This window comes from Erythrolamprus reginae, chromosome 1, assembly GCF_031021105.1.
Source record: "Erythrolamprus reginae isolate rEryReg1 chromosome 1, rEryReg1.hap1, whole genome shotgun sequence".
NCBI classification, from domain to species: Eukaryota; Metazoa; Chordata; class Lepidosauria; order Squamata; family Dipsadidae; genus Erythrolamprus; species Erythrolamprus reginae.
The window spans coordinates 280,396,943-280,411,884 of record NC_091950.1 but is presented as its reverse complement, the minus strand read 5'-3'; the positions used below and the strand labels follow the sequence as shown (position 1 = coordinate 280,411,884).

Below are 14,942 nucleotides of genomic sequence, written 5' to 3'. Positions count from 1 at the left end.
GTACATGACGAATAAAATTAAGGCAACAATGAAAAGTTGAAATGCAATTATATAAGGAAATTGAACATGGAGGCCACTGGATGTCAAAGAGTATTAAAGATATACAAAAGGAAGATAGGGAAATAGTAAGAAAACTGAATTTTCTGGTACTAAGGACACAGAACAGATTTTTCAGGAAAAAGATCAGATGAAAGGGGTATTAATACTCCTGTGAACAATTAAATGAAACTGTTGATGTAATGATTTTACACAAATCTATTGTGAGATTGCACTTGAAGCAGTCTTTGAGGCTTAAGAAAGATATTTCAGAGCTAGAAAAGATGCAACAGGCAATCACAAAATTTAGGCAGTTAGAACAGCTCTGTTGCGAAAAAAGATTGCAGCAATAGAGTCTTATTTAACCTAGAACAAAAAAGGATATAAGAAAGTTGAGAGTCATATAAAAGTATGCAAAACATAGGTAATACAGAAAGAGAAAAAAATTGTCTCTCACACAATACTGGAACTTGAGATCATCCACTAAAGTTAAATGCAAGTAAATTTGGAACCAATAGAAGAACAGACATTTATATACAGCCTGTAGTGAAACTTGTGGAATTTACTGCCAACAGTTGAAATACTGCTAAGCACTTTGGATGCTTTTAAAAGGGAATCAACTAACTGAAAAATCAGATGATCAGTGACTAGTAATGGTGACAACTATTTGCGGCTTTTTAAATCATAGGCAGTATTTCTTAAATACTAGTTGATGGGGAGCAACCATTAAGGTGCATTCAGCTGGCCACTTTGTGATATAGAATGATGGACTAAATATTTACTTTAATTCATAGCTGGTTTTCTAGGCACTCTCAGGTGAAAGTTATCTCAATCGTGGTATCTTGGAAGCTTTCAATAAAGCTTTGGATCTTCTGTACCTAGAATCCAACATGAAGTCGACCTGAACATTGCTTATAAAGGTAACCTAAAATAATTTTAAATATATAAATCTACCTGTACGAAGACAAAATATTTTGATAATTTCTGATTTAAGCACACTTCAACATTATAGTGCTTTGTTCATGAAATGCAATTATGTGTACATACTCATAAGTGCCTAATCTACAATCTAAATATTATGCTCTAAATTACATGTTTGTACTTTTTAAAAATTCCTGATGCTAAAACAAAGTTGAGTAGACAAGACTACATACCACTAGCTTGGATATGAATTTTATGTTCATTTTGCATTCCATTTGCCTCTGAAATTTTCAGATCATGTTTAGGACATATGGGTTCCATAGGTCTGAATTCCTCTACAGTGATGTTCAAATGATTAAATTTTTTAAAGCCACTTTTCTCAGAAGAGTTTCTTTTGCAGTATAATGGTTCACTTTCCTCTAAATCTGTGTTTGTGTCCGCTAATTCTGCAATATGTTTCTTGCTGAACAATTTCCTTGTTAGAGGGGGCTGCTGTAATAGATCCATTTCAGCACATACAGGAGATGAAATACTTTTATCTTGATCTAAAGAGGAAGATTTAACTTGTGTAGATACATTTTCCTGGTAATATGGGTTAGCCTCATATATTGGTTTCTCTAAACCTGGAAAACAGATGACAGCCAAGAACCAATGGGCACTGCAAATGAAAAAACAACAAAGGAATTAAAAAGATATCTTTATAATATATTCTAAAAGTATCTAATACATTTTTACAATGCTATACTACCTCTTCTTCCTAATATGCTATATTGTAACACAACAACAAGCAAAATACAACCTGTTCATCTGTCTTGCTCTAACTTTAGAATTAAAATGGGAGGCCAGCAAATAAGGCCTGCTCATTCAGAGATATTGTGTTATTTAATCATGAATCAGTCCCCGAGAATAGAATTAAGAGAATGCAAGAGAAAGGAATATACAGTGATACCTCATCTTACAAACACCTCATCATACAAACTTTTTGAGATACAAACCCGGGGTTTAAGATTTTTTTGCCTCTTCTTACAAACTATTTTCACCTTACAAACCCACTGCCGCCTCTAGGATGCCCCGCCTCCGGACTTCCGTTGCCAGCGAAGCACCCTTTTTTGCACTGCTGGGATTTTCCTGAGGCTCCCCTCCATGGGAAACCCCACCTCCAGACATCCGTGTTTTTGTGATGCTGCAGGGGAATCTCAGCAGCGCAAAAACGGGCGCTTCACTGGCAACGGAAGTCCGGAGGTGGGGTTTCCCAGCGAGGGGAGCCTCAGTAAAATCGCAGCATCGCAAAAACACAGAGGTCTGGAGGTGGGGTTTCGGGGACTTTGGTGTTTTTGCGATGCTGCGATTTCACTGATGCTCTCTTTGCTGGGAAGCCCCACCTCTGGACTTCCATTGCCAGCGAAGTGCTCGTTTTTGCGATGCTGGGATTCCCCTGCAGCCTTGCAAAAACACAGAAGTCCAGAGGTGGGGTTTCCCATGGAGGGGAGCCTCAGGGGAATCCCAGCAGCGCAAAAACGGGCGCTTCGGCTGGCAAAAGGGGTGAATTTGGGGCTTGCACGCATTAATCACTTTTCCATTGATTCCTATGGGAAACATTGTTTCGTCTTACAAACTTTTCACCTTAAGAACCTCGTTCCGGAACCAATTAAGTTTGTAAGACAAGGTATCACTGTAGTTTACTCCTTGCCACAAAGATGTTTAGAACAGCTATCAGGTATGTTGAGGCATGTCATTGTACCTCATTCTACCCCTCTCAAGTTTGAAGTGGAGAAGAGCAGGAAAAATCTTTGGGGGGTTTTTTTCTGAATAGTGGGATGCTGCTTCACAAGTTCTTCAAGGGCAATGAACATTATGGTTGCTTTTAGAGATTATCTGTGAGATATAACAATCAGTGTGTATGTATTAAAGAATTCCCTTTTTGTATGTGAAAGAAGAGAAGGGGAAGCCTGTGAACGCTCAGAGCAAACGGTGGCTTTTGAGGATTTGTCCATCATAACTCACATCATATTACATAAGAATGTGTATGTTTGATTCTGAGCATTACTACTGTGATTTGTAAACTAAGTTTTATAATTTACCTTACACATAAATTATATAAATTAATCTTAAGTATGTTTTCAGTTATTTTCATATGTTATGTTCACTAAGTAATTACTATTAAAATAAACAATATACAATGTGTGGATTCTATCAATATAAATGAAATTCCAATGCTCTACATATTACTCAACTTACGCTTCATTAAGAGGAACAAAAATAAAATCTTTTTCAAAGATATCAACATGCCGTGTCCATGTTTTTACTCGACCATGCCGTTTCTGCTGAATTCTGTAAATAAATTAACAGGAAAGTAAAATGCATTTATAATTTTTCAGAAGATACTTAGGAAATTAAGTATTATTTTTCCATTTATAATGAGAATTTATTAATTACTATATTCTAATAGTATCAATACTTCAAAAAGTCATTTTATAGTATTAATTTGATATGAAAGTTGAAAATAATTTGTCAAACTACGCATGCTAGTTATAGCATATGATTGGTATCCTTTTATTGTTACTCTCATTTCTATGCTACTCAATTATTTTTGTTACAATCTAGCATTTTATATATAAATCTCAGGAAACTGAAGTCCTTCAGTTTTTCCCAGCTCAAGCGAGACTGTCTGCTTGATTAATATTCCATCTTCCATACGGGAACTCATATTAGCACATTTGTTTAACCTAGAATCACTAGCTGTTATTGAATCCCAACATCAAAACATATTAAATTGTATGAATTGGCTTTACATAAATAACTACAGGTAGTCTTTGACTTACAACAGTTCATTTAGTGACTGTTTGAAATTATAACAGCACTGAAAAAAATGACTCATGACTGCTTTTCATGCTTATAATCATTTTAGCGATCCCACCCTCATTTGATCACAATTCAGATGTTTGGTAACTGGTTCATATTTACAATGGTTGCAGTATCCCAGGAAATCATGTGATCACCTTTTATGACCTTCTGACAAGCAAATGCAATGGGAAAGCCAGATTCAGTTAATAACCATGTTACTATATTCAGTTAATAACCATGTTACTAAATTGCAGTGCTTCACTTAACTGTGGCACGAAAAGTTGTAAAATGGGGCAAAAGTCCCTTAACAAATGTCTCATTTAATAACATAAGTTTTGTGCTCTATTGTGATCATAAGTCGAGGACTACCTGTTTTTCTGTTAGACAAAGTTTGTCTAACTGAAATTTTACAAACATCTTTCAGCTAGACTTACGTGAGCTTTGAAGTTTCTTGAAGATTCCTTCTCTCTCTTTGATTAAGGCGTTTGTAAAAAAAGGAACTGAACACATGAATCCTATCTGCATCTTCTTTTTTTAATCTTTCTAGCACCAGATACCTTTATTTTGAAATAGAGAATACACAACATATTTGGCACAAAGTTAAATACTAAAACCACAAACTGCAATTTGTTTTAAATGTTTTTAAAAGTTATGTTTCAAATATTTTATTTGGAATAAAGGTCATGGCCTCTGAAGTATTGGGGTGGAGCATCCAAATGCAGTGAAACTTTGAAAGAAGTTTCAGAATGTACCTCCAATGCTAGTTTAATGTAATAATTCTCAAAAACGATTTGCTTCTTTGGTTATTATTCAGCTACAATAATATTATGATATATTTGGGGGAAAAACATTTAAAATAATGTTTTTTCAAGGAAACCCAAATCTTTGTCTTTAAATAACAATGCCAAAAAAGCTTAATATATCAACTGTGGTAAGAGATAAATGGAGAGCTAATATTTTGCTTTTTCAGAGTATGGGAAAGTAACCATTCGAAACACTCTGCATAAACTACAAAATCACTAACCAAAAGATATGCAAAAAAGTAAAAACTTCCTCTGAGGACTAATGAGAGGCTTCTGACTTCATGGCTGGATCACCATATTTCATTTTTAAATATTCTTGTTCTCCCCTATTTGTTTATTCATAGTGTGCCAAATAAAGAGTTCTGGAGAACTCAAAAGCTTAAACCCTCTTCTGTGTTATTTTGATTAGTTCTAACAAAGGTTTTACTTAGCTGTCAATGTTGGATTTTAATATTTAAGGGATTTCTCAATTATCTTTATCTTCATGAAATGGACACTACACAACTTACTTTAAATAAAAATCAATTATTACGTCATTTAAAAATTCTCCTTCGTTTAAACAATGAAGATCTTCATTGGTCACAGAAATACCCCCTTTTGCTGGTGGAGGTGGATAAACTATCAACCTGCAAAAAAATAAATATCAAGTAAGCTTCATACTTATTTCCTGCGCTCGTATCCACGTTTATACTTATACTGTTATCTCATACATGTTTGACAAACTAAATAAATAAAATAAATAAATATAAAGTTAAAAAATTACAAAAAGTAGAACTAACTCTTACTTTTCTATAGGACCAATGAAGACAGTATGTGGCTCTCCACTTTCATCATCTTCAAAGAACTGGAACTGTGATGGATTTTGCAGCTGCATTTTAGAATCAGAGACAACCTTAAGAAAATTAACAAACAAGTGTCATATTTAAATCCTTGCTGACAAAAAAACAATATTACACATCTTTTATTTTTCTTAAGCAATTATTGAAATATGATAAGATAAATTATAATAAGTGGATCATTTGAATATCAATTCAAGCACTATTCCCAGCTTCACTTTCAAGCTCTATGTACTATTGTTTATAAAGCATGTGCTCCTCATTCCCTTACCCACTTCACACATGCTCCAGATCTATCTAACAATCTTAATTTGTTTAAAACACAGTTATCTATATTATATGCTCAGAAAACTTAAGAGGGGGGGGGCAGTTGAAAAAATTGGCAATCTAGTGATATGCACTTAATATGGGACTTCATGTAGAAGTTATAACATTGTGAATCAATTGTGTAATTGCAGCATATGGTGACGCTGTCACCACACATGTCACTTTTAATGTAATGGATGCCACTATCCTTAACCCTGTTTTTGATGTGGGAAAGGGCCGAGTCTTTTTCCACAGAGACTTGGTAATTGAAATCATTCAATTGACATAATTGAAATCATTATGTCTGAACCCTAAACCCTGGCTTACTCTTGGTTTATGCAACATAGCAAACTGCCCATCAATACACAACACCAACCATCAACAGAACCATTTCTCAAGCTTAACTGTCTTCTTCTCTTCTTTTCCCTCCCTCCTAGCAGTTCCTCCTCAAATATAAACCAGAGCTGGAGATCTACTTCCAAATGCCAAATGGACTTCAGAAATGTAGCATAAAACAGAAGTAAAATTATCTTGAAAATGGAAAATGTGTTTTTGTATGTGCACACATACACATACATGCACACACACCTTAAATAAAATACTCAGCTTCACTGCCCTCAAATTCTACAAATATACTTAGCAAATAAGAACAATATATACCCCTCCTCCCAAATAATCATCAAAACAGAACCAGAAAATAAAAAATATGGCTATTACAATGAAAAGATGATCACTCTCATAATAACTTGCATGAACAAAACACCATTCCTACACAGGAACACAAATGGGGAAAAAAATCATCACATCTGGTTAGGGTACTGGCCTGGTAACAAGGACATTGAGGTCTATACCTGCCTTAAGCATGAAAACTGGTTGGGTGACCTTGGGCCAGTCAATGTTTTCCAGCCTAACCCACCTCATAGGGCTGACATTGTGAGGAAAACATGAGGACAGAAAAATATTGTGCATATTTGTCACTTGGAGTTAGTTAGTAATAAAGGTGAGATTTTTAAAAAATCTAACACGCTCCGCAAGTACAGTGATCCCCCAGGTATTGCGATCCCGATGATTGCGAAATGGCTATATGGCGATTTTAAAACCCGGAAGTAAAAACACCATCTGCGCATGCGCGCCCTTTTTTCTATGGGCACGCATGCGTAGATGGCGCCGGGCAGATCAGCTGCTGGGCGGCTTCCCTGGGTCTTCCCCCTCTAGCTGGCGGGAGGGCGAGCGGTGGGCATCAGCGAGGAGTTTCCCCACCGCCCACGCAAACTCCTCGCTGCCGCTCGCCCGCCCTTCGCCCGCCCACGCCGTTCACTCGCGCAAATATGTACAGTATATATCTTACCCAGCAAGCTCTTTTTGTTGTTCTTTTGAGGTCATTTTGTCCCGCTGTTGCTTAAAAATAAGCCACGCTACTTCTGTGGAGGAAACTACGCGTTTTTAGAAGGCGGAACCGCTGCGATCGATCGTCTGACGTTTGCACAGAACTCAGACTCTTTTTTCCCCCTCAAGACTCGAGACTTTTTTTTCCCCGTTAATTAAAGGAAGAGCTGCTCCCGTTCCTGCCCGCGCGCGCGCCGCTCGCCCGCCCTTCGCCCACCCACACCGTTCGCTCGCGCCGCTTCCCAGCTGAATCCTGAAGCGAATTCGCTGGGAAGCGGCGCGAGCGAGCGGCGTGAGCGAACGGCTTGTCCGCCGCCTGCCTGCCCGCGCGCCCCGCCCGCCCGCGCCGTTCACTTCAGGACTCAGCTGGGAAGCGGCACGAGCGAACGGCGTGGGCGGGCGAAGGGCGGGCGCGCGGCGCGCGCGCGGGCAGGAACAGGAGCAGCTCTTCCTTTAATTAACGGGAAAAAAAAGTCTCGAGTCTTGAGGGGGAAAAAAGAGTCTGAGTTCTGTGCAAACGTCAGACGATCGATCGCAGCGGTTCCGCCTTCTAAAAACGCGGTTTCCTCCACAGAAGTAGCGTGGCTTATTTTTAAGCAACAGCGGGACAAAATGACCTCAAAAGAACAACAAAAAGAGCTTGCTGGGTAAGATATATACTGTACATATTTGCGCGAGCGAACGGCGTGGGCGGGCGAAGGGCGGGCGAGCAGCGAGGAGTTTGCGTGGGCGATGGGGAAACCCCAATCTTCGGCTCCTCGCTGCTGGGAAGTAAAAACACCATCTGCACATGCGCAGATGGTGTTTTTACTTCCGCAGCGCTACTTCGCGCAAAACCGATCATTGCGAGGGGTCCTGGAACGGAACCCTCGCAATGATCGGGGGATCACTGTAATACAAAACAACAGTAGCAACCCCATCTGTAGATTTTAAAAAATCTTCAGCAATCTAAACCACCAAAGCCCCCAGACCTAAAGAGAAATGAGAGAAAAAGAACAACCTTGTATTATTAGCAAATTATAGGTATCAGTAGAAGAAAGAGGAGAAACAAACCAGCAACCAAATTGATGTGAATACTTCTCTCCTATGATAGACTGGCTCTTTCAGACTTTTCTAGCTTTTACATTTTTATTAAAAAAAAACCTTAACCTTTACAATAAAATATTTTACATTTTTTCAGTCTATACATAATCTAAAAATAGGTTTGTTTCCTATTTTATGGAATCTTTTAGACAATATTAGGTACAAAATAATGGAAATGTTTTTTTTAAAGTGTTACCTGCTTTGTTTTGCTTTCTTTAGGACCACCACTTCCTCTAGTATCTTCAAACGATTTTGTAAATGCTACAAGCCTACTATTTGCTTCTTCAAAAGTAATTTTCACAAAAAATTCAGAAATGTTGTTCCTGATACCAATTTCGGTTATTATTTTTTCAAATATTGCATTTGCATGAGGATCAAGACTTGTCTCAAAAATTAAAATGATATATTGTTCTCCTGGATCTATGAAAAAAAAAGAAAAATATTTGTTAAAAGCCCATGAATTTATTATAAATTTAATATTATAGTATACACTGTAATCAAAATTCTTTTTTAGGTTTACATGTTGTTCTGTAGAAATAGATAATTACAGGCAAGAGGTCTTGATCAATACATTAAAGAATCTCCAAATGAAGAGGCTACATGTTGGTACTATTGATATAGTCATCTGTGTTTTGAACATAATATTTGCATGTTGATCATCTAATTTACTTGAGCAAAAAGGCAGGCTGGAGTTATTACAACATGCCCACAAACACATTTATATTGTACTCAAATATCTCTGAAGTGAACTGCTGGATGAAAAATAATCTGATAGTAATCTTAATCTAATGCTGTTTCATTGAAAATGCATTTAACTTCTGTAAATTTCAGAATGCTGAATTCACAAATGCTTTTTAAAAATAGAATAGTTTTAACTAGGCTCTTGCCAAAATAGTTTACATCATCAGACTCTTCAGTATTCAAAAGTAAGAATCACTACTAAGAATGTAAAAATAGTATATATGCTTTACCATTATTTACAGCTAAACTTGTAATTATTAAACCCCCCCCAAATAAATTATTATTAGCATTAGCAAAAAGGAGAAATAGTCTAGAAGTCTAAAAATTCAGATTCCAAATGTGTTGTTGCCATGATAATAAAAAAAATAAGGCTGTTCAGCATAATAATGCCTAATGTGGCATTATCTACAAAGCACATAAGGATTATTGCCAAGGATTTTATTGGCTCGAGAAAATTCCAAAAGGGCTCTGCAAAAATGCACAACCCACGTTTATGAATCACAAAGAGACAATGAACCCTGTATTATTTATATATTTTCAGAAAACAGCATGAAAACTAATCTAGTTTACCATATTCTAGTCTGCTCATAAAATTCTTTCAAAAGGATAGCATAACAACATTTACTTACTTGCTCCTTGACAATCATACCAGACATTATCTTTTTCCTTATTCATATTCAGATGTGATCTTAAACTTTGGCAGGCAGCAGGTACAGTTTGTAAGAAAACCACTGGCAATTTGCGTACACTACACCACTCACACTTTGTAAGTTCAGAAGTTTTTAAATTAATATCTGTAGTATCATTTTCTGACTCTAAAAAATAAAAAATATTCAATAAAAATTTCATTAATACGCGTTCAAAATAAAAGCAAACTGTCATCAAATAAAACCAGTTAACATTCAAGGAAAAGTCTATATTTGTACATACTAGATGTGCTACTAATACATTTCCTACTCAAACATATGAGTTTTTGCCTGACAACATTTTAAATGATTTTGTTTAAAGATAAGGTAAATACAAAAGGAATATTGTTATTTCAAAGGTTATAAAAAACAAAAGTCAGATTACAACACTAGAGTGATTACTTAAATTTTTTGGTCCATCCAATATTACATTGTGAGGAACAAAATCCACTCTCTAGGTTACCTTCAAAGCTTTAACAATTAGAGACTGAACTTTGGAAGGTATCGAATTAAAACCTGCTCTATGAACAGAATGGGAAGTGGGCATTTTTTCAAATTTATTCCAAAGTGACATTCTGTAGGAACTCACAAAAAAAGTCCAAATAAGCAAGGAGCAGTCTACTAATATAATGCTAGGCAGTATGTTTAGCAGGAGATGCTTGGAAAGAAGATTATCACATACAAGGAGAAGCAGCTAAGTCCCCCATTTCACTTCCCATACTGCTCTGGAATAGTTTTAGGGCCCAATTTTTTGGGGTGGCGGTGGCATTGGCTATTGTGAATCCTAGCCAATGCCACCACCACTCCAAAAAATGCCTACTTTTTCTCGCTAAAGTATTTCTTTGCTCATATCTCTATAAACCAACTCCCCTGCCTAAAAAGAGGCTACAGAGATTCTGTTTTCGCCAAAAGCAGCAGCATACATCTCATTTGTAATGAAAAGTGTAGGGTTAGGTTGCACATATGCATTAGTGAAGGAGACTGCATTAGTTTCAATATATATAATTTTATAGTATGAACACAATTTGTATGGGTTTCAAGTTATTTTGTGGCACCTGAATTATTATTTTGCATACCCATAAAACAAGAAGTGGCTTAAAATATAATAAACATAAATTACTTTATTTATTGAATAAATTTATATGGTCATCCAACTCCCTCATTATTAATATTATTTAATACAATATTTTTAAAAAATCAAAGCATAAAACCCATAGAGTTTATTTCTTCATCCACTACCTAAATATTGGTATTATACTTTGAACATTAAATATTGGAAAATATTGGTAGTATCTATAAAAATCACTTCCTTTGTTGTCTTTGATTGGTCTATTAATATCCTAAAAGTGTATCTCAAATGTTTGAATATGTCTTGGTATTTAATATGTTATTTATAAAGAAGTTATTCCTGCTTGGTTAAGTATACTGGCATATTAAATGTGTTTATCTCACCAGAATAATACATAGAAAGAAACAAATATGCAATTACCAGCTAATATATTTATCAGAAACAACGATATGTAGAAAAATCTTAACAGGCAAAGGAAAATACTAACCTTCCAAACGTATTTCAATATAGTCTAAACAAAACTGAAAAACAAAATTTATATTATTACAGGTGTAAATTGTCATTAACAGCCCATGATTTGAAATTATTCACAATGAATTAAACCAAGACCATACAGAAATATACTGTGCTATGTCTGCTTCACTGCAAAGACTGAGACTTGCCAAATTTTGTTAATCTCCTGTCCCCCGCCACCCGCCCTCCTAATTTGAAATATAAGCATTGTTGTTTTTGTTTTTTAAAAATATACTTTATTTATAAATATAAAGAAAAAGAAAAAGGGAAGTAGGGGGGTAGGGAAGGATGAACAGAAGAAAAGGGGGGGGAAGGGGAAGATGGGAAAGGGGATTACACAATCAAGAGGTTTGGGTAAGTAATAACATTGTATATTGTATATTGTAGATCATAACACATATATTTCTTAATATCATTATTGTGTTTCTTAAAGAGTGTGAATAAACAATAAACAATATCCTTATTATTATCAAAGTTATCTTAAATTTTAATGATGAATCTTACATCTCGTTTCAATAATCTATCAATTTCTAATATTCGTATATATCTATATATGTTAGGTGATGGCAAATGAATTGGAATATTTTATAAATGTGAAAGGTAAAGACAAAAAGGTACGAAATTAGTAAGAATGAGGGTTGGTAAAAAAGGGAGGGGAAAAATAAAAGTATGAAGAAAGAAAGAAAGAAAGAAAGAAAGAAAGAAAGAAAGAAAGAGAATGTAAAAAGAAAAAAGAAAATCTGCGTATAGCGCAGACGCTTTTAGGTATGATGACATTATGTAAGAATATAATAGGAGGTGTATATGTATAGTGTAGTAAGTATATTTTTGTATGTAAAAAGAGAAGATGTGATAGTTGATATAATGTATGGTGTATGTTCTATTAGTTTAAAGACGAATAAAAAGAGATATGGTATAAAAAAATGCAAATCTACAGTCAGCTTTATATATATGTTCAAACTTCTTCAAAGACTGAAGAATTTGATATTTTGGGAACAGTTTAACAATATATTAATAGCTTTAACTCCCAACTCTCCAGAATACAGTTAGCTATACAGGTATCCTCAACTTACAACTAGGTATTTAATGACTATTCAAATGTTTCAACCTTTCAACCTTACAGTATCCTCATTGTTACATAATGAAAATCCAGTCACTTGGCAACTGACAATACCAGATTTCTCTCCCAGAAATCACAGGATGACAGCAGTGTTTTTCTTATATTCTTTTTGTTGTCATCTAATCTCCCTGTAGGTCCAAGAACCTTTGCTACATCTAGGATCTGTTCCAGATTCTGGACTAACAGAACCCACAATAGGGAAACAATAATGGATCTTATTCACTTTGAAAACTGACTAGCCCACAACGACAGAATATATGAAAGACAACCTGTTTGATCTATGCGCTAAATAGAAACATTTTCTATTCTGTACATAAAAGTATAATTCTATTTGCCTACTCCTTAACATTCTCAAAGCTCCATACTAATTTCAATTATTTTTTAACTACATCTTTAGATTCTCCAGCGTTACAAAACAGACTTGACAAATCCATTACTTTACTTACAATTACAGGATCGACCACCATTTTTCGCAGAGTTCCTATTCTTATACTCCGACAGTTTAATATGACACTTTCGTAAGAGTTCTGATATTTTGAAGGTATTATGACATCAGTCACAGTTTCTTGGGGGGAAACTTTTCGACGCTTTACAGGAGCACTGGATACAATGTTGCCAAACTGTAAAATAATTAAAATCACCATCTTAATTTAAGAATAATAATGATAATTACAACATGTATTTAATACATGTGGGCTATACTTCAGAATTATTAAAAACTGGCCAAAATATTCGCAAGTAAAACTTTTTTTTAAAAAAATGGAATATTTGTACAAACAATGTAAATATTAAAAGTATATCAGTGGATTACTTTGTACACAATTTCTGAATGGGATTTGTATGCAACTGTTCTGAATTAGAATTAACTACTCCTATATCATACACATAATTTATTTAAAAGTATTTTCTACATCAGTAATTGCATGCCAAAAAGGATAACTCTAAAGTCATAAGAAAGGTATAAAGTCATATAAATCTTTTTCTGTAATGTGTTTTTGATGTTCGTGCAACATCTCTATTACAAAAAGCCCAAAATAAATGTATTCTTCAACAGACTTCAAAACATAGCACCCATAGGCCTTCAATGGGGTAGAAAGAAGATTGATCCAGAAGATAATAGTGAAAATCTCTTTCTTAGATCACCATCATGTGACATCTCCAGAAAGTGATGTCACCAATATAATTTCTCTTAATGTGAAGAATGACATAGTAGGCCTATAATTAGGGATGGAGTAGTTCAGTAACTTCCTTCTAAGCTGTGTTTGCTAGGACAGCATTTCTCAACCTTGGCAGCTTTAAGATTTGTGAAAGTCAACTCTCAGAATTCCCCGTCCAACATGTGTTAGGACAATGATGGCTAACATTTTTCCTGTTGCGTGCCAGCAGCCACAAGGCAAAGTGCATGACACACACCCGTGTGCCCCAACCCCACTGCAGGCATGATCCCCTGCACTCCCCTGCCCCTTCCAGGGAGCCTCTGGAGACTGGGGAGGTCATTTTTGCCCTCCCGGAGTCTCAAAAAAAGCCTCCAGAGCCTGTGAATATGCCCCACCTTCTGTGTATGCGCGGCAGATAACCGAAAATCAGCTGCCCGGTGGAAGGCGCACGTACATGCACGGTAGAGCTGACCTGGGTAAAGGTTTGCAGGTGGCATGCATGCCATAGGTTTGCCATCATGGTGTTAGGGTTTTTAAACTACTTTCTGTGGACATCAACTCCTGTAAATTACAACTTACTCATACCTATTAATTTAAACCAAATAATTTTTTAAAAATAAAACAATGACCCAAATCTTATGAGGCTTTAGATAATATTTTAAGATTCTAAAGCATAAAAACAAGCCAAACTCTCACAAAATTCTTATATGAATGTTAAAATCTCGTAAGTACTTGGGGGCACTGATGAGTCAATGTGCAGGAAAATAGGGTGCTCTAAGGCATTTGTTTGGGGTACAGTTCCATTCTGGGCTCTTGTGCCTTACTTCTTTGCTTAAGGGAAAGATGATATTTCCTCACTGTGTTACCCTAAGCATTAATAGTCAGGAAGCATTGTTATGTATCAGCCATCATTCACAAAAGATTCTCTGTTTTCAAAACGAAGAACTTGTACATTCCATCTAAACTGACACAGGTAAGAGTTTCATAAAAAGTGGCACATGCAGACCCTACGTATAAGATATATCAGAGTGAGAAAAATAAGAAATACTGTCATAAAAATCCTACATACAGTATGTACATCTCTCAGAACTGAAGTTATAAATATATGAGCTGACAAAACATAAAACCAGTGACAAAACAGTTCTAAAAGTACAACATTAGAAGCTATGCAGTATATATTTTAGTAGCACTGAACACAACTTAAAAAAAAAGAATGATGCTGAAACAGTCCAACTGATTTTAAGAAGAGACTTACTTTGGTTGAATCATATAGCTCCCTCCCTTCCCAAGTAACACCTTTTTTTTAAAAAAAAGTCAAGTTCAAGGCTTATAAAGTAAAAATAGAAGGCTAATGTAGCAATATAGATTCTTATTTGGGAACTACTCTTAATTCCATGATAGAGAGACTGGACAACACCACTGTATTTGAAATTACCAGATT

General features: G+C 35.6%; 1 protein-coding gene across 1 annotated transcript in view; it reads right to left on the bottom strand.

Annotated features, from left to right (window-relative positions):
* The window catches only part of SENP6 (SUMO specific peptidase 6), a 71,231-nt gene that overhangs the window by 12,785 nt on the left and 43,504 nt on the right, over positions 1-14,942 (bottom strand). Inside the window, exons 10-18 of the mRNA XM_070733081.1 lie at positions 12,791-12,964; positions 11,199-11,232; positions 9,586-9,771; positions 8,412-8,635; positions 5,390-5,496; positions 5,114-5,230; positions 4,236-4,358; positions 3,196-3,288; positions 1,191-1,615 (exon numbers count right to left, since the gene is read on the bottom strand). Coding sequence (XP_070589182.1) covers positions 1,191-1,615; positions 3,196-3,288; positions 4,236-4,358; positions 5,114-5,230; positions 5,390-5,496; positions 8,412-8,635; positions 9,586-9,771; positions 11,199-11,232; positions 12,791-12,964 — 1,483 coding nt within the window. The remainder of the gene's footprint in view (positions 1-1,190; positions 1,616-3,195; positions 3,289-4,235; positions 4,359-5,113; positions 5,231-5,389; positions 5,497-8,411; positions 8,636-9,585; positions 9,772-11,198; positions 11,233-12,790; positions 12,965-14,942) is intronic.